The sequence below is a fragment of the Thamnophis elegans genome, chromosome 1 (assembly GCF_009769535.1).
Source record: "Thamnophis elegans isolate rThaEle1 chromosome 1, rThaEle1.pri, whole genome shotgun sequence".
Lineage (NCBI taxonomy): Eukaryota > Metazoa > Chordata > Lepidosauria > Squamata > Colubridae > Thamnophis > Thamnophis elegans.
In genome coordinates, this window is record NC_045541.1 from 96,120,829 (window position 1) to 96,141,170 (window position 20,342).

General features: G+C 35.4%; 1 protein-coding gene across 1 annotated transcript in view; it reads right to left on the reverse strand.

The window, feature by feature from the left end:
• GAS2 (growth arrest specific 2) overlaps window positions 1-20,342 on the reverse strand; it is a 119,465-nt gene that overhangs the window by 36,655 nt on the left and 62,468 nt on the right. The window contains exons 4-6 of the mRNA XM_032228454.1: window positions 19,459-19,522; window positions 15,410-15,554; window positions 1,987-2,094 (exon numbers count right to left, since the gene is read on the reverse strand). Coding sequence (XP_032084345.1) covers window positions 1,987-2,094; window positions 15,410-15,554; window positions 19,459-19,522 — 317 coding nt within the window. The remainder of the gene's footprint in view (window positions 1-1,986; window positions 2,095-15,409; window positions 15,555-19,458; window positions 19,523-20,342) is intronic.

Consider the following 20,342-nt stretch of genomic DNA (forward strand, 5'->3'; position numbering starts at 1 on the left):
CGTCTTAGCTACTGTGGCCACTATGACTAGCTCTTCATAAATCTCACCTATTTAGCAAATAGGACAAGATCCTCATTTTTTTTCCAGATATGAAAATGTAGCTTGAAAGGACTATTAGAAAATCAATCTCTGGATTTCTTCTACTATCCTACCTGAAATAAAACCTAAGATGGTTTGCCTCTATAATATTTGTTCTGTGAATAAGCTATGACAACAGATCTCTCAATTACTTAATAGTGTGTTACTGATATCATTAATAAGCTTCATTGCTTCAATTTGTAATATGTTGTTAGTGTTTAGTTTGACTTTTGGTCTATTTTATATCACACTCTTGTTTTGCTCTAAGTTGTTCCGAAGACCATGGTGGTGAAAGAGCAACAAATCCATACATATTGAAATCAAAGAGAATTTTACCATCTGAACCAGGGATTTTCTAGAGTTGATGAATTACATTCCTTACAATGTTTATTACTGAAACAAGTCTGAGCCATGTTTGAATATAAAATCACTAATCCATAGAAACACTACAAAAGTATGAAACTTGAAAAGTAATCCATTATTTTTTTCCTTTGGCTGTCTGAACAGACAAAATACATAGCCATCTATCTTGTACATACCTTAAAATATATTCATATACACAGATAAAAGCACAAGGAAACAAGGAAAAAAGAATCTGCAATCAACTGAAGATGTATCCAAAAATTGCCCTGTATACAGTTCTCAGCCATCATATCTAAAATACTTTGAAATGGGAGCCTAAATATATGGTTTTGCCTTCGTTCATTTTCTTTTCATTCTTTCTATTCTTTTTTTTCTTTATCATAATTTCACTCTCTGCATTATTTAATTGATTTCTCACATTTTGACCAATCTCTATCTTACTATAGGATGCCAGTAACTATAGGATCTAGTAATTAATAACTTAAATAAATTTAATTTGGTTTTTTATTTAATTAATATAATAATTATATTAGAAATAAATAAATCTTCCACAGATTTTTTAAGACAAGAGAATAGTATTTTTTTATTTTCCATGTGGTGAAAAATGGAAAATACTCATGGCTGTATCATAGAAGAAGCAGCTGACCAACTTGTCCACATTCAGAAGCAGGATAAATAACATTTAGAAGACTACAAGCCTGCAAGGTGCACTGAAAACTCAAAAAGGAAGGAAGGGAAGCAGAAGAATGTATTGCCAAAGCATTTTTGAGCTAGCACTAAGAAAACCACAAAGTTGTATTTTTTGAAGTTACCAGGCGCGTTGAGCTCAAATTCATCTTTGCCTTTATGCACAAGCATAGTAGGATCTAGAAGTGAATATCTTGCAACCATGGATGAGGGATGAATAGATGAATAAATAAAATAAATGTTCCCCTGAACTGAGCTCAATACTTGGTGATTTCACATATATGTCTGTCACTTTCTTGTCTACACTACTATTGGTTTTATAACAGTGGATGCTAGAATTTCTGATGAGAAAACAATGTTGTAAAAACAAACATGGCTAGAAGTGTGCAGATCTTGACAATCACAGCAATCACATTGAGAATATAATCTGAACTAGAGCTTTATTTTAGACTGATTTTCATATAAATAGCACAGGTAGAAGGCTGGCTCTAAAGGTCCCCAAATTCAGTAGCACAAATGCCTTTTTAAATAGAACAAGAACTGAAGCAGGACTGATTGAAGGGTGGGGAGAGGAGGAAAGAATGAGGAGAAAAGGAGAAAGAGGAGTTCGGCGAACAGGATGGAGAGAACAAATTTTGGCTGGGAGGGAGTGTTCAAGTAGTCAGAACACTAGGTAAGACTTCCAAGATGGCATCCTGCACACAGCCCCTTCAACATTGACTTCTTTTACATGCTCCTGCATAGCTCTTTATGATAGCACAGGTTGCAAAACAGTTCTTTCGAGACCATTTATCTCACTCATTTGCTTACTTACCATATTTCACTTCACAAAAAGGATAATGCTTTTTTTTTTCTTACCCTGATGAAAAGGATCTTCTCTCCAACTCTATACCTTCCCTGAGAAAGGCGCTCCACACAAAATTTACTAGGGCATTTACAAGGAGGGTCTTCAGAAATATGTTTGACCTGGAAAACAAAGTTATAATTTCAATGTATCTTCTGCATTATTCTTCTATTATCTCAGATTATATCCAGACTCCTCTGTCAGAGATGGACTAATTTCCAGACTCTTCTCAATTGTACATCCTTCTGAATTTATAGTCTTCTCATTCCTACATTTCCCAACAAGGGATTTCAATAGGCATAACCACTGACATATGAATTCTTCTTTTGGTACAGATAGTTAATATAACATTACTTGCCTTGTTCATATTACAAGGAAGGTTAAGAATTAAGTCTCTCTTTCTCTCTCATTTTAGTCTGATGTATTCCTCCCTCAAGATGCCTTCTGGAAAGAGCTAAGAGAGCTATTAAATGGGAAGTAACTTAAAACTGTCTCATCTACAATTTTATAATCTGATTACATCATGTCCTGCTACTTCCTTAACATATTGACTCCTTCCATAATTTTCATCTAGAACAAGAGGACAAGTGGCATCCAAAAATGAGGGATACTAACTTATTGGATCCTTTCAATAGCTTTCCAGCAGATTTCTCAAACCTAAAATTTAACTCCTCTAACTTTGCTGCTACTAATATATGAAAAAATTGATGTGCCATTATATTTTGCATTATTAATATTTATAATAAACAGTATCCTTGACATCTAGTCATTTGTTCAGGAATGCAGATTTTTTTAAAAAACAACAACATGCAATTAGTTATATTAATTCAATTTTTTTCAGTAGAAGTTCACAGAAGTGATTAAATATTGATTCTGGAATTAATAAACCACACTAGCTACAAACATTGTGAAAAAGATCTTGCTCATTATTTTGAGAAAGTCCTAAATTTCTGCCCTAGGGTTCTACTCTGTGGACGTCTCTGCTTTTATGTATCTAATTTTAAATGGTTAAAACTGAGTTTCCACTAATTGAAATTCAAAATGTAACATGTTCAATCTCAAGGGTTGGAGTAGACTTACGTACACATGGGAAAGATGCATGTGTACAATGGCAACTTTACACACACTGAGACACATACACTAGTATATTCTCATAAGTAATTCAACACCTGAACATTGTATATTTTCACCCTCAGATGACCCTACTGGCTAGCAGACATGAGGCTGCTGGGCTTTCTGCCATTAATTTCAGGAAGAAATCATTCAACTAATGATTTCATTCAGCTGTTTCTTTTGTAATCATGTTGATCATGGTGATGGGAAGCATAGCAAAATTTTCTAGAGTGCCTTTATATCCGACATTTGCATGTGGCTCCAAGAATAGATTTTTCACAGCTTTGTTACATGTATGTATGTATGTATGTATGTATGTATGTATGTATGTATGTATGTTTTATTTGTGGTGATAAATAAACGAGCCAAAGGACAGAGAATGACGAGCTGAAGGACAGAGAATGGAAGTAGTGATCTTCCTCCCATATTTGGGCATACCGGGGGTTGTAAATATAGATAGATAGATATAGATAGATAGATAGATAGATAGATAGATAGATAGATAGATAGATAGATAGATAGATAGATATAGATATAGATATAGATATAGAGATATAGATATAGATATAGATATATAGATACACACACACACACACACACACACACACACACACACCATTATCGTGTTAGGCATCCATTAGAATCATAACTGTATATGGAGGTGGCAATGTATTATTTTTCTTTAAAAAAAACACAAATATGTCATCATTTGTCAATCATTAAGACATTGAAGTACAATTTTTTTTTTGATGTGTGTACCCCTCCCTCCCTCCACCCCCCCCACCCCCCCTCCTCCTTCCCCCCCCCGACTTCCCAGAACCCGTACACGGTATGGATTTTTAACTAACACAGTCTAAAATCTATTGAGAAAAAAGAAATAAAGAAGTTAATGACATTCTAGATTGACCTTAGCTTCTTCTTACTGAACTGACTTTTAACAGTTTAAATCATTTCTGATCTTAAGCATAGGCTAACTGGAATTTCTTAGTCCCGTATTTATTTTGTATATAGTCAATCCATTTTTTCCAGTCTCGTTTATATATCTCATTTGAATGATCTTTGAGATATGCCGATATTTTAGCCATTTCAGCTAAGTTTGTTACTTTCAATGTCCATTCTTGAATTGTAGGCAGTCTTCCTTCTTCCAATATTGCGCCACCAACAGTCTTGCTGCAGTTATCAGGTGCAGAATCAAATTGGTCTCTACCACTGTAAAGTCAGTACATATACCTAGTAAAAATAACTGAGGACTAAACTTTATCCTTCTTTTAAAAACATTTTGCATGACCCACCATATTTTTATCCAAAATGCCTTAACCTTTTGGCAGGTCCACCATATATGATAATATGTAGCATCGAGAGAACCACACCTCCAACATTTAGGCTGTACATTCAGATACATAGAAGCCAACTTTTTAGGATCTAAATGCCATCTATAGAACATCTTGTAAAAATTTTCTCTCAGATTTTGAGCTTGTGTAAATTTCACATTTCTTACCCAGATTCTTTCCCATGTATCCAACATTATTGGTTCCTCAATATTTTGAGCCCATTTTATCATACAATCTTTAACTAATTCTGTTTCCGAATCCATCTGTATTAATACATTATATATCCTCTTTATATGCATTAAGCTTTGATCTCTTATTTGTTTAAGCAGATTATCCTCAACTTGAATAAAACCAATTTTTTGATCTATTTTCCACCTAGCCTGTAATTGCCCATACTGGAACCATGTTTGAACTACCTTCTCCTCTTTTAATACCTCTAAAGATTTTAATTGTAATACCCCCCTTTCCGAGGTAAGAAGCTGTCTGTAGGTAATTCTGTCCTGTTTTTGTGCTGTATTCATATTTTCAATTGCGTGTCTAGGAATTGCCCACATGGGTATCTTGTCATTTAATTTATATTGGTATTTCTTCCAGACCCGCAATAAAGCATTTCTTAAAATATGACTTTTAAAGTTCTTATCCAATTTTTTGTTGAATAACAGGTAAGCATGCCAACCAAATACCAGATCATGTCCCTCAATGTTCAATATTCTATCATTGGTTAAGTGAATCCAATCACTAATTACAGATAATACCACTGCATCATAATATAGTTTTAAATTAGGTAGTTTCAATCCTCCTCTCTCACGTACATCTTGCATTATTTTCATCTTTACCCTCGGCTTCTTTCCTGCCCACACAAATTTGTTGATACCCTTCTGCCATTCTAAAAGGTTCGCATCTTTTTTAAGTATAGGTAACATTTGGAAGAGAAATAAAATTTTTGGTAAAATGTTCATTTTCACTGCCGCTATCCTACCCAGCAAAGATAAGTGCAATTTCTCCCATTTTTTCATCTCTGTCTGTATGCTATGCCAAAGTGGTTCATAATTATGCTTATATAATTTCCCATTTGAAGTTAAAATGTTAATTCCAAGATATTTGACTTTTTTAACTACCTCACATCCTAGCATCACTCCTAATTCTTCCTTTTGTTTAATATTCATATTTATAGCTAATATTTTGGTTTTTCCTAAGTTTATTTTAAAGCCCGACACTTGACCATATTGATTAATCATATTCATTAAAACCATACTAGATTCCTGCGGTTGTTCCAATATTATGACCAAATCATCCGCAAAAGCGCGGACTCTATATTCTTGCTGCCTAATCTTGATCCCTTTTAAACCATCCAAGCCCCGTATTTTATTCAACAATACTTCCAAAGTTATAATAAACAATAATGGGGACAAAGGACAGCCCTGTCTTGTACCTTTTCCAATTTGAAAAGAGTCTGTTAGACTTCCATTGACTATGATTTGTGCTGTTTGCTGTTGGTATATTGCTTTAATTGACTGTAAAAAATTATCTCCTATCTGCATTTTTTGCAGTATCTTCAACAGAAATTGCCAGTTAACTCGATCAAAGGCCTTCTCAGCATCCAAAAATATAAACGCAGCAGGGATCTGGTTGTTCTTTCCCAAATATTCTAATGCATTAATAATTAATCTAACATTACTTTTCATCTGCCTCCCTTGTATAAAACCTGTTTGGTCCGTATGTATCAATTGTTGAGTGACCAACATTAACCTATTTGCTAATATTTTAGTAAAAAATTTATAATCTACATTCAGTAATGAAATAGGTCTATAATTTTTGGGTTGAGTAGTATCTTGATCTTCTTTGGGTATCAAAGATATAAACGCTGTCTTCCAAGATGGAGGGACTTTACCTTCCGTTTGAATCATATTAAATAATTCTCTAAGAGGTTCTACCATTTCTAACTGTAAGTTTTTATAGTAAACCGCTGTCAAGCCATCTGTACCTGGTGCTTTCCCTGACTTTAATTGCTTAATTACCTGCAGGATTTCCCCCGAGGTTATTGGTTGATTCAATTTTTGCCTGTGTTCTTCTCTAACTGAAGGTATTTTCTCTTTGTCTAAATATTTGTCTATGTCTAAACCATTAATTTTATCCCCTTTATACAGTTCTGTAAAAAATTCCCAGAAAGCCTTTTGAATCTCTTCCTGTTGAAATACCTCCTTCCCTCTGTAAATCAGTTTAGATATATTTCGAGTTTTCCTTTTTTTCCTAATCTGATAAGCTAACCATCTGCCAGGTTGTTTGCATTACAAAAAGTATTGTGTTTTGCATATAATAGATTAGTAGCCACCTGGTCAGAGATCAACATGTCAAATTGAGATTTTAATATGTTAATAGCTTCCTTAACCTTTGTATCGTCTGGGTTCATTGTTAACTCCAGCTCTTTTCTCTTAATTTCCTCTTCCAGTTCTGTTCGTTTTAACCCTTGCTTATTTCTATGTGTTTTATTTATATTCATCAAAACTCCTCTCATATACGCTTTGCTTGCGTCCCATACAAATTCCATAGATGTACCCTTATTCATATTCAAAACAAAATATTCAGATAGTAATTTTTTACAATCATTAATATACTTTTCATATCTAAATAAGTTTTCGTTCAATCTCCAAGACCTTCTTGCCTGCACTACCCTTCCCAACTCCATCCAAACTGGGTTATGGTCCGAAAGGATCCTAGCTGCAATCTTTGTTTTCTTGACCCTAGAAAGCAAATCATTAGTGGTTAGAATAAAATCAATCCTTGAGAGGGATTGATGCCTGTCCGAGAAGAAAGTGAAGTCACATTCCTCTGCATTTCTTTCTCGCCAAATATCTCTCAATTCAAAATCATCCATAATGTCAAAGAAAGATTTGGGTAACTTTGCTCGCATCTTGGTATTTAGGCGGGAAATCTTCTTATCTCTCTTAGTGTCTATCACTCCATTCCAGTCACCCAATAGTATACAGGAACTATAGTCCCACTGTACTAATTTAGCATGAAGATTTCTATAGAATCTATCTTGCTGTTGATTGGGAGCATAAATTCCCAAAAGTAATGTCTTTTTCCCTTCTAAGATTAAGTCTAAAGCAATATATCTTCCGAAGGGATCTGCTTCTATTAATTCAGCTTTCATATCTTTTCTTAAGTATACAACTATACCATTCTTCTTTTCCATAGCAGAAGCTGCAAAATGTTGACCAAGTTTTGAGTTGATCAAATATTTTTGATCAGTTGACTTGATATGAGTTTCTTGCAAACAAATTACATCATTCTTAAACTGTTTGAGATAATGAAATATTTTCTTCCTCTTCTGTGGAGAGTTCAGTCCGTTGACATTCCATGTTAAAATCTTAGTTGTCATCTTTGGTTGGTTGAAGCATTTTTAGAGCTTCCTGCACGGCCTGTTTAACCTTAGGTCTAGCTCCTCCCATTGCTTCCAGATTTGTTGTTGTAGATCCTTGATCGATGGCCGATGATTGTTGATGCTGTTGCTTTTTAGCTTGTTTCTCCATACGTCTAGTAGTCATGCGGCTAGGTCTTGGTTCCATAGCACCTTGCACTTCTAGAGAAGAAAGATGCTCCATCTTGTCTGGTGGTTGTGTAGTTTGCTGTCTATCCTGTCCTTCTTGTGGTCTTTCTCTAGGTCCAGATGGTGCAGGGTGTCCGGCCTTCAATATATTATAATAAAAATCTCGGGCTTTCCATACAGAGTTGAGGCGGTACCTTTGCTTATCAAATGTAAATATGATGCCAAATGGTGCATCCCATCTATACTGTATCTGACGATTTCTGAGTTCTTCGACCAAAAAAGCGTAGTCTCTCCTGGCTCTTAACATTTGAGGTGGTATCTCTTTCAAAACAGCCAGGTCTTGACCGCCAATTTGAAGCTTAGTGTTATAAGATGCTTGCAGTACCATATTTCTAAACTCTCTTGTAGTAAAGTATATAACGATGTCTCGAGGAAGCTGCTTCTGCTTTGCCAGCCAGGAGTTAACGTGGTAAGCTTTGTCAATTTGCCAGTCTTGATTGGTCCCTGGTCTTCCCATCAGGCGGTCAAAAGCTTCCGATAGGATCTGTTTCAGGTTCTCCTGTTTCTCCTCACGCAGCCCCCTTACTCTTAATGCGAACTCCATTTGTCGGTACTGTATCATAATAATTTCTTTTTCAGCATTTTCCACTTTTTGTTCCACCACCTCTGTTTTCAATGTCAAGTTAGCATTGGCATCATTAAGAACCTCTAGAGTATCTTCCACTCCAGAAATATGTTCTGTTAATACAGTTACAAGACTCAGCATGTCATCTCTAATTTTATCAACCTTAGCATCAAATTTCTCATACAGCTCCTGTTTAAGTCCTTTTATTTCACTTTTAATTTCTTCTTTCATTTCTTTTATTTCCTTTTTTCTCTCCTGCTTTACCACCTCTCTATTATCTCTAAACTTATCTTCCATTTTAATTGTCTGTGCATTAAGAGCCTCGCTTAGATTACTCAGGAAAAATTCTTTCGTTAACACATCCCCAGCAGGGGGTGTAGGAAGCGGAGGCTGCAGCTTTGTGCCAGGCACTGAGGATGTGCCCCTGGAAGTAGAGGGTGACGACTTCAAGTTAATATTTGGTTTTGAGGCCATTTCAAAATTTATCTGCCTGCAGTTAATAAAACTCTTTTGCCTGAATATGCAGCTTTAAGTAAAGAGGCTTTTATTTTGAAGTTTAAGGCTTGGCAAAACTTTCAGTGAGTAAACATTGTAACAAGACCATTCAGCAGATTCATCACCATTTAACTTCCAAATAAGCAAGGTTAATGAAGGAGTAAAATTCTTCTATTGTGAAACCAAAACAAATGATAAGCAATCTCTTTTGTTTTGAATTCTTGTGAGGATTAGCAAAAAGTGTTCGTTATTACCGGAGAAACCAGCCTGCTCGGCGCCATTTTAGAAGCCTCTGAGTAAATAATTTTTCGGAGGAGAAAAAGAAAAGAAGCTAAAATATTGATAAGCAATTATTGTCCACAGTAAACGGATCCAGCTCGTGATAAGAATAAATCAAACAAAACTTTGAGCAGAGTGGGAGAGACCTACTTTGTCCTGCACAAGGCAGTTTGAAGTTCCCAGCACGGACAGCCGTTCTGCCTTGGGCTAGCCCCCCTTTCCTTGCAAGCACAAAAGCTGCAAAAATCGAAGAGCATTTGCCAGCAAAACAGTTTCTTCTTTCCTTCTTGCCTGAAGGATAAGAAAACCTGATAAGACGTCAGATGGAAGATCCTCTAAACAGGTACGTAGCCAGGAATTCGGAGGCAGCTGATTTTTTGCTGCCTCCACCAGCAAGCTCCTCCCAGGAAGCCCAAGGTGGCAATGTATTAAAGTGCAGTAACTCAATTTTGATATTTAAATTTAAAGAGTCACCATGGCACAGTGGCCAGAGTGGTTACTGCAGGCTACTTCTGCTGCCTGCAGGGTGTCTGCAGTTGAATCTCACCAGGCTCAAGGCTGACTCAGCCTTACATCTTTCCAAGGTGGGTAAAATGAGGGCCCATATTGTTGGGGGCATATACTGACTCAGTAAACCACTTAGAGGGCTGTAAAACACTGTGAAGTGGTATATAAGTTTAAATGCTATTGCTAAATTTAGAATGAATACATAATTTTTCACACACTTACTTTTGAAGCTAAGCTTCAGATAATGAAGCATTGATGTTGAGTTTTTTGGGACATAATCCAAAATAGCTAATTTCACTAACTATCTATAAAAACCATGTCAGAACAAAAACGGCCAGTGCTAGCTTTCCAAACTGTTTAAGTATTTTGTGTTGCATGTTCTTCTCCTTGATGATCCACCCATATAATTGCATTAAATTTACAATAAGTTGAGGTCTACTATTTTAGAAACCACATGTAGGTGAAACACTGTTGAGCTGTGCTAATATTTAATTTAACTAGAATTTCCAATGAACTGAAGTAACAGAAACTTCATAGCAGACAAAAAGTTTTAGTTGACTGAATTCTAATCTGACATTCAAGTACTACTGCTGATCAGCATGTGGATGAATAATGTCTACATAACACAGTGTTCCATGATGAAAATTGACCCAGTGTGTTCATGTCAAATAAAACAATGAAGGAGCATTTCCTAAATATTTCATCCACTTCAGCTTAATACTCTAGAGACACTTGTAAATCTAGTTCATAACCCAACAATGTGTAAAGGAAGATGGAGAACAAGATAAATGTGTTGCTAAAAACATCTATTAAGAAAAGATAGTGTTTTAAACTTTCTTGCATTCTGGTTTTTTTTAAACAAATGTATTTCTCAAATAATAAGAATAAAAACAACTTTACTGGATCAAACTAAAGGTGAGCTAATCCAGTGATCTATTCTCAATTGTGGCCAATCATACAATCAACCACATAAGCAGGTCACCAAAACAAATGTTCTATCGCATATTTTATTCGTTCCATTTTAACAAGCCAGAAAATGTGCCTGGTATAAACAATGACTTCATTTTAACTAAACTTGTCCTAAACTTAACTCAATTGGAGTCTTGCTGCTATCACAGGGAAGGGATTTATCATCTTGCATTCTTCATAATTGCTTGAATCTTGTACATTTCAGCAGGTTTCTTTTAGCTAAGCAGTTATATAATTTTAAAACATGATGAATACATTCATCATGTGTATACCTCCAAATAGGGGCTCCAAAATGTCAGCTTATATGGCAGCAAAGGTGCCATTTTACAGGAGTTTCTGGAAGTGAGGCACATGAATCTGATGCCCTTTCATAACATCAAAGGTAATCTTGATTCAATTTAATTTCAAAATCTTATCTCTGTCTACTGGGAAAAAAATCTAATATGAAGTCCACATATGTTTTCAAACATGTTCATCTGCAAAAGAAAACTGTTGACATTGGGCATCATTTTTCTAGGAGTATTTGCTTTGAGAATAAAGAAAAGTCTTATTCTTTTCTTTAAATTGCCTTCTTTCCATGATTCATTGCCCAACAAATATGGCCATGTTTTTCTTTTATTCTGTCACTGTTTTACAAGTGCCATTCCTGCTACATTAACAAGACATAGATAGATAGATAGATAGATAGATAGATAGATAGATAGATAGATAGATAGATAGAGATAGAGATAGAGAGAGATAGAGATAGATAGATAGATAGATAGATAGATAGATAGATAGATAGATAGATAGATAGATAGATAGATAGATAGATAGATAGATATAGATATAAATATAGATATATTTAGTGTCACAACCCCTGGTATACCCCAATAACTGCTTCCATATTTGTCAATCGGCTCGTCATAAGAGTCCATCATGACAGAAACCCAATATTTTTACTGTTGCCTTTTGTACATTTGTGTTGTATTTTTGCTGTAGATATATATATGATCTATAGATATATAGAGATAGAGATTATATATATGTGTGTGTGTGTGTGTGTGTGTATATTGTATTTGTGCTGATAAATAAAAAAATCTTATATATATGTGTGTGTGTGTGTGTGTTGTATTTGTGCTGATAAATAAAAAAATCATATATATATATATATATATATATATATATATATATATATATATATATATATATATATATATATATATATATATATATATATAAGGTTTTCGCGGGTGTTAGTATGTAGGTCTCTAGTTGTTCGGGTTTTCTCCCGCATAGAATTGGAGATATCTTGGCGCCAAGAAGTGGGGGGGGATGTATATACACACACATACCTGGGAATCACTTAGGAGTGATATAATTGGGCAATAGCTATAGTAGTTCAATGATTTGGCCCAGATTAATGATACATTTGGGATAGATGTGTAAGAATATCTTGAAACATCACATGAACTCCACCCTATTCAGACAGACTGTAGGTCCAAGTAAATTACTAATCATACTGTACCTAACCTCACATTCCAAAATCCACACAAGCAGGAGTTCTACATAAGCAATCATTCTCTTTGAAGATAGTGTTCACTGAATCCTTTTCTCCTTTTCTTTCTTCTCTCTGATTTAATACTGTGTTCTGTTTTGATGTTTTGAAGGAAGGAGACATATCTTCTCCTCCACCTGGGCTGAATTATGTATTGAAGATTGGCCAAATCATGTAGATGCATTTTATTCAGCATGTATATGGTCATTTTGTCTTCCAACAGCATTAAGATAACATAAAGGAATTTCCTGATATAATAGCAACCATGGTGAAAGGGGCTAGATCTGGGAAGCATGTTCAAAGTCAGGGTTCGGTTCAGTTAAAGTTATATACATAAAGGTAGTTCTTGACTTACAATCACAATTTTGAGCCCAAATTTTATGTCGCTAAACAAGATAGTTCAATGAGTTTTGCCTTTTTTACAACCTTTCTTGCAACAGTTGTTAAATGAATCATTGCAGTTGTTAAAGTTAGTAACAAAGTTGCTAAGTGAATCTGACTTCCCTATTGACTTTGCTTGACAAAGAGTCACAAAAGATGATCACATGACTCCATGACACTGCAGCGTCGTATATGCATGCCAATTGCCAAGTGTCCAAATTTTGATCATGTCACCATGCGGATGGTTGCACCAGTTGTGTTAAAAATGGTAATCAGCCACTTTTTTCAGTGCTGTTGTAACTTCAAATGGTCACTAAAGAAATGGTTGTAAATCAAGAACCACCTGTATTCAACTTATGTGGAATAGGGAGTCTGCATACTAGAGACACTTCTAAGTAGCTTTATTTTTGTTTTCTTCAATTCCTATTCTATGAATGATGGAGATCATAAGAAGCATCTCTTATATTAACTCTACCTTTTTACCTGTTACTCTTCAGATAGGATGCGTTTCATTTTTATCATCTGGAGGCAGCAGGACCATGCAAGCAGGAATGAAGGGACTTACAGTGCAACTTCTTAGCAGGCAGTAAATTGGGAAAGGGTACCATATTCCTATTTTTCTCCTCCTTTTTTCCTCTCCTGCGAGAATAATGTCTTTTCATTGCTATGCATTACCTCTGCCTATATTTTTCTCTGACAGCCATAGTGAGAGAGTTTGAAAAGTTAAAGACGCAGGAAGGGGGGAAAAGTGCTGACCCTAAGAAAGTTTGCATTTCAACAAATTATACACCAAATTCTATCTGCTCATTATAGCTCTTATGTGGCACAGGGGCTTTTAAGGAGTGCTTTGTAATTCCCAGGCCGGTAGCTACACTTCTACCCTGCGATATAGGAGTTGCCATAGAAACAGGTTCTTTTAAAAGTGCCATTCTTACTTTCCATTTAACTCTTCGTTCTCTAGAACATGGTTTATCGTGGTTCTGCTTGTATAAGAGAAGACTGGTGTGTGAACTGAACAAGAAGTATGATTCTATTACGATAAATACCCAAATTGGCTGCATGAAGAAAGTCCTAGATTTCAAGGCTGTTTTAGAGAGATGAAAAAGAAAAAGAGAAAACCTTAAGACTCTGAAACCACTGCCAGGTAGATTCAAAATATGGATCTAGCATAAACTATTAGTCATTCTATTCAAAACTCTCATGACCTCAGATTCTTCTTCATCTCTCCACATAAATTGCCTGTACTTTTCCAATTCCACCTTCCATTTTTCAAAGCTCTTCGGCATCCCAAAAAAGTATTCCTTGTAATTTTAAATGTTCTAAATTGATCCCTGAACACCTATTAGACATCATATCCTTCAAAATCCTATTCAACACCTTCTTAAAAGAACATTGAAGTACATTTCTTGAGATGCTAACTAGTTATATTGGGCTCATATTGGAAGCCTTCATATCTGCAGCCAATATAAGCAATAAAGTTTATCACATTTGAATGCGACTAGCTGGGGGAGCTGCTTTATAGTTCTTGTTAACAAAGTTCCTTCATTTCCTTTCTTCTGCTGCTTCTCTTTAAGTCTTCCACAGATCCACCTGCTTCATTCTCTGTAAAATACCATGCAAACTGACATAGGCAGCAACAGAATATTGGGCTAGATAGTCCAGTGATATCAAGGCTTGATTCAATGACAATAAAATAATAATATTAAATAATGAACAAAATCTTTAAAAACTACATGGTAAACTCTAGGGGTTGGTGCTTATCTCTGTTTCTAGAGCTCAGAGACCCAGTGTTGTCTAAAGTCATTTCCATAGTCATGTGGCCAGCATGACTGTATCCTGAGGTACACCAAATACTGTTACCTTCCCACTGAAATGGTACCTATTTATCTACTCACATTTGCATGCTCCCAGTCTATGATACAGCAGACACCTTGCTCTCTTTTGAATTTTAAAGCACATGAAGAGGATCTGGGAGGAATATAGTGACTAGAATCCTATTACTATGTCTGTCATCTCCAACATCTATATTTCAGAATATCTGAAAAATGACTCTGTATAAATATCTTGAAAGATCAAGTCCCTGAATCTTACTGTTATGATCCTTTGTAGAAAACAGCCTTTAACATCCTGTGAGAAAATATATCTGTATTCTTCCTTTTATTCCTTATTCCCTTTCTTTTATAATTTTATTGCATTGTATTTTGTATTTTGTTTGCTTTCACTGTACATCGCTGAAGTAATTTGGAATTGGACAATGCTTCCATTCCATTCTGTTCCATTCCATCAGTATGCAGTTAGTAACAAATGGTTCAGTATTGTAAAAACTTCACTATGCCTTACTGTTATCAACATGTTTTTAATCAGTCCCTCATTTGAACTAAATTTCCACTAAGTTTTTACATGTGTTTATTTAGTTCACTACTGTGAATTACTGTGTATGTGCATGTGTATGCTATTCAAATTTGGGAAACAAAATACTTAAGAATCAGATGTGTAAGCTTCAAATGTGTAGAGCTGCAGCTTTCAAAATTCCCACATAGTACCGTCAAATATTTTAGATTGGAGGAGACTGAAGTTGAATAAATAAGGTCCTAGGAGGTACAGTATAACAAAATATAACTCTTAAGAGGTATAACAAAAAAAAACTTACTGCATCATCCAGAAGTTTTCCTGTGCTCTTTTTGCCAGGTGACTTTGTCGGGGAAGGGGAAGGAGAAGGAAGAGGAGTTGAAAGTGTCTCTTCTTGTTCAATCTCTTTCTCCAGCTTTATCAATCCAGAAGGCTCTACACCAAACCTTTTAAAAGGATAGATTGAACCCTGGACTTATCAATCAGTTACATCATATTGACATCAATTGCTGAAAATTGTGGGGGGAAAAAACTTCTAAAAATCACATTAGAAATTCTTGCTTAAAATAAATCCCTAGGCCTGCATTAGTTCTGAGGGTAGGCCTGGGGAAAGGCAACTACTGTATTGGTATTAACACAATCTTACATGATATATTAACATTACCAATTAATTTTGGACTTCGGGCACAGTCATATTGTATTTATACAGCCCTGAATTTACTCAGAAATTCTTAATTGTTCTTCTTCATAGAGGGCTCTTCCAGATAATTCCATCACTAGAGATGAGCCTTTCCCTTTTGACCCCACAATGCCATCACTGGTTGCATGTGATCATGATATAAAGTCAGGTGAATACCAGCTTGACTGGCTGGTCAATAGAGAAAAGCTGATTGTTCCAATTTCCAAATGATTTGAAATGGTCAGAACAATCTGAACCTTTCAAGCAAATTGAAATAATAAAAATCTGTGGTTTTAATGGCTGATCATCTGGAAGTACCCTTGGTCAAAAGGCACAACTTACTTTCATTGCAGCATTTATTGCATAACTGGTCTTGTTGCATTGGACAAAGCTATTGGGCATGCTCCCATTCTTTCTGGGATTAAGGAGCAATTCATAGCCTTAAGATTTTCCTCTTTCAGATTTTCCAGAAATATTGAGGCTCAAAATTACTAGCCATTATGCAGGTGCAGGAAAGAAGACAGTGATAGATTGGAAAGACAGTGCTACACTATGAGACAGTGGAAATATTTTTTTTCTAATTTGTAGAGAATTCAGATATATCTAATACAAAAATGTCAGTGCTGTTTGTTATGCAGTGAAGATCCAAGTCAAATTTACCACATTGGCTTTTCTTTTTCTAATTCCAGACACCAGATTTTTAATAATGCATCTAGTACAGACACGCAGATGCTGAGAGGCCATAAATTATGCTTTTCCCATTGGACCCTGACTATACACTTAGAAATCAAATATAGCTTCTGTGCTCTTCAAGTGAATTCAAATCCATTTTCTCTTCCACTTCAACATCTTATAATACAATGTATCCTATTTCATGGCTTAAGAGTGCTTTCCCCCAGCCCAGCTATTACCCTTATTTTGTTCCAGTGTTTTACATTAAATGGTACTACATCTACATATGCTTATATCTTGATACACACTAAATGAAGATTAAATTGATATGGAAATTTGATTATTCAACTCTGATCATTCAATTATTATTTTTTGTAATGTATTACTTTTTTTTTAATATGGTTGGATTAGAAACTATTCACTTGAAAGTAATGCCAGCAAAGTATAAACTCCTTTATAGAGTTATTTTTAGTGGAAAAGTCAAATGGAGAAGAGAGAGCAAAGATCAAAATAGTTAAAAATACAGATTTATCAATTGTATATAGGACTGGAAACAATTAGAAACAATTATTATGTTTGACAAAATGGGAGAATATAGAATAAAATTGTTAGGCTGGATGAGAGATATTTCTCTAGAAGAACTCTACATTGTCATCAGATAAAGGTCAAGACACAAAATATGTGTCCATATATCACCAAGAATCAGTAGCAATCTTCTTCTATCTTCTATCTATTTTCTATCATCTATCTATCTATCTATCTATCTATCTATCTATCTATCTATCTATCTATCTATCTATCTATCTATCTATCTATCATCTATCTATCTATCTATCATCTATCTATCTATCTATCATCTATCTATCTATCATCTTTTATCTAAAATGTATGTATGTATGTATGTATGTATGTATGTATGTATGTACGTACGTAAGTACGTAAGTACGTAAGTACGTAAGTACGTACGTATGTACAACTCTGGAACACCTTGAGTAATTTCAACCACACTTGGTATGGATGGCTTATCCACTGGAAACAAAGACACCCCTGGGTATGTATGTATGTATGTATGTATGTATGTATGTCTGTCTGTCTGTCTGTCTGTCTGTCTGTCTGTCTGTGTGTGCATAACTCTGGAATGCCTGGGCCGTTAAGGAGAGCGAGTGTAGTCTCCTAGAGCAGCAATTATTTTTGATGTCATGGGAGGGAGAAGGGAGAGCCTGGGCCTTTAAGAAGAGCGAGCGCAGCGTGCAAGAGCAGCAGTTGTTTATGATGTCAGTTCCTTCACAGTTTCCTCTGGAAAGCCAGCCATGATCTTCGCTCTCCAGTGGACAAATGGAGAAATGCCTGATGGATTTGGGGCAAAGGGTCAGGATCATAGACAGGGTAGGAAAGAGGAGCGCATGAAAGGGGGAAAGGAGAGGGCAGGGATGATGGGCATGGGAGCAGATGGAAGAAAAGCCTGTCTCAATGGCTCCCTGTCAGAGAAATACTTTGATGGCAACTCCAGATTTTCAGCTAGTTAACTATAAATTCTGGATTTTGCAAGCCTAATGGACCTGGAAGGAAAGTATGCACTAGGGAGGAGTTTCTCACTTCATATACTTCTTCTGAGAATTAATATTCTTTATTCTATGACCCTCTAGGGATCTAAAAGACATCTCTGGATTCTTTTCCCTCCCTTTTGAATTCCCTATGTGCAAAATAATGGAAGTATTCCATTCCATAAGATGACTCCATTCTGTTTAGAATTGCATGTTCTCTATATAAAAAGCCTTAATTGCATAAAATACCTTTCATGAAAAGAGTAGGGTACACAAGTTTATTTCCTTATGGAGACAATGGCCACAGACAGAAACCCAATTTTTGCCCACACCCGATTTTCTCAAGCATGGCAGCTTTAATAGAGCAGTTTTTAAATATAAAAAGAAATTATTTTAATGCAACAAGTTTATGTAGCCTTCTAACCACATCTACATTTTACTAAACCTTATACACTTAGACTGAAATTACCCCTGGGTCATTCATGATTTATCTTGATAGGCATACATTTTGCCTTCTTCACAGTGTTATCTTTTGGTCTGTTTATATTTCTATTGTTGGTTAATATTATCTGCTGTTCTTTCTGTCACATATTTTCACTTGAAGTACTAAAGGCAATGGAGGTGTCTGCCTTACCCCCTCAGCATATGCATGGCACTACAAGAGTTCAGCCCACCACGGGAGCTGGCATGCCTGCAAAACTCTTACATCAAAGGTTGGGCCTTTGTTGAGATAATGGTGTGAACTTTTCTTACTTCCCTATCCAGTCTGGAACAGCATTATCATCCACAGACCGAACGTTTGAAAGTTTGCTCTGTGTTCTGTCAAACTTTGGAAACATCAAAAAAAAAAAATCAAGTTGGGCTTATTTGCAACTTATTTTGCATCTCCATCATTTCTGCTATTTTTTCTAACCTTTTGCTTTTTAGCACTGTAATAACATTTATTTTTCATCTCCTGTCATTAATGGCTTAACTACTTCACCACAAAAGAAGCCAACTTGGTTTTACTTGTGCTGGAGCAGACTGAAAAACAACAACACACTTCATATGAAGAAGAGGATGATGATGCAAACACAGATTGCCATATTACTGTTTACAATAATGACCCAAAGCAAAAAGATCCCAGTGATTGAAGCAAATACTCTGCCATGAACATGTCAAATATTCTATGGAGGAATCTATTACACATTTTTTTCCAGGATGATTTTTTTTTCAGCTTTTTGAAATGACATACAAGCTCTATCACTTCTTTTTTTAAAAAATAAAATAAAACCTTGACTGTTTTGTTTGAACAACTGCCCCCAATATACTCTACATGTACTAATAGTTGGACCTTTGCTTTGACCCAGACTAGTATAAATGTTAGTTTGACAGTGCACTGAACCACTAATTCTCTCCATTTCTCCTGCTGCCAAGGGTGACATTCTTGCTCATTCTTTAAGTAAGTTTGCCTACCTGGCTGCAATCCTTCCAAGCTCAAGCAAACAAAGGCACACTTCTCTGGGCTGCTTGTGGAGGACTGTAAAAGCAAATTGGAGACAAAAAAGTATTTATGGCAAAGGCATTAGAAGCACTTAATGATACATGCTTGTAATATGTTGAATCCTAAACTACAGGATTGAATGGCTGGCACAGATAAATGACAGTAAACCCACAACAGTTTATTGGAAAAATAAGATCTGGATGGCATGAGCTGTCCTAGAAGAAGACAACTCTTGCCAGATGACATCTGATGTGAAACATGCAGGCTTCATTAAAGATGAGAAATTAATAGTTTTTTTTAAAACCCTCTATTCCTCAGTAAATTGATGTAAATGATTAATTCATTAATTAATCAATTATGAGTAAGTCATTTTTTCCTTCCAGAGTGGCCACCCTAAATTAAGATTCTTAGATATTTCAAATTAAATAAAGGATTGTAGAATAAAATTCAAAGGTGCTAATGGATTTAGTGATTTCTATAATGTGATCAACAAACTATATGTATGCATTTTTTTAAAAAAAACATTATACATAACAAACATATAACTAGTCACTCTTTGAAACATACTGTACATTAAGCAGGTTACAACTAATAAGATCTTTACATAAATGAAGGAGGGGATTTGGAGAATAAAGTGAGTTTGAAATAATTTAGTCTGGCACAGGACCATTTCAAAGTTATATTCTTTGGTTCCCAAAGTATTAAGATAATTGCTTTTGCAAACTTAAAAGTTTTGTTTAGGCAGTTTTATGGAATAGCATGTGAAACAAAAATCACCAATTTGCTTTTCACAGACATTTCATGTCTTTGAACGCTCTATGATTTGATGGGTTGGCAGCAATCACCCTACTGTCAA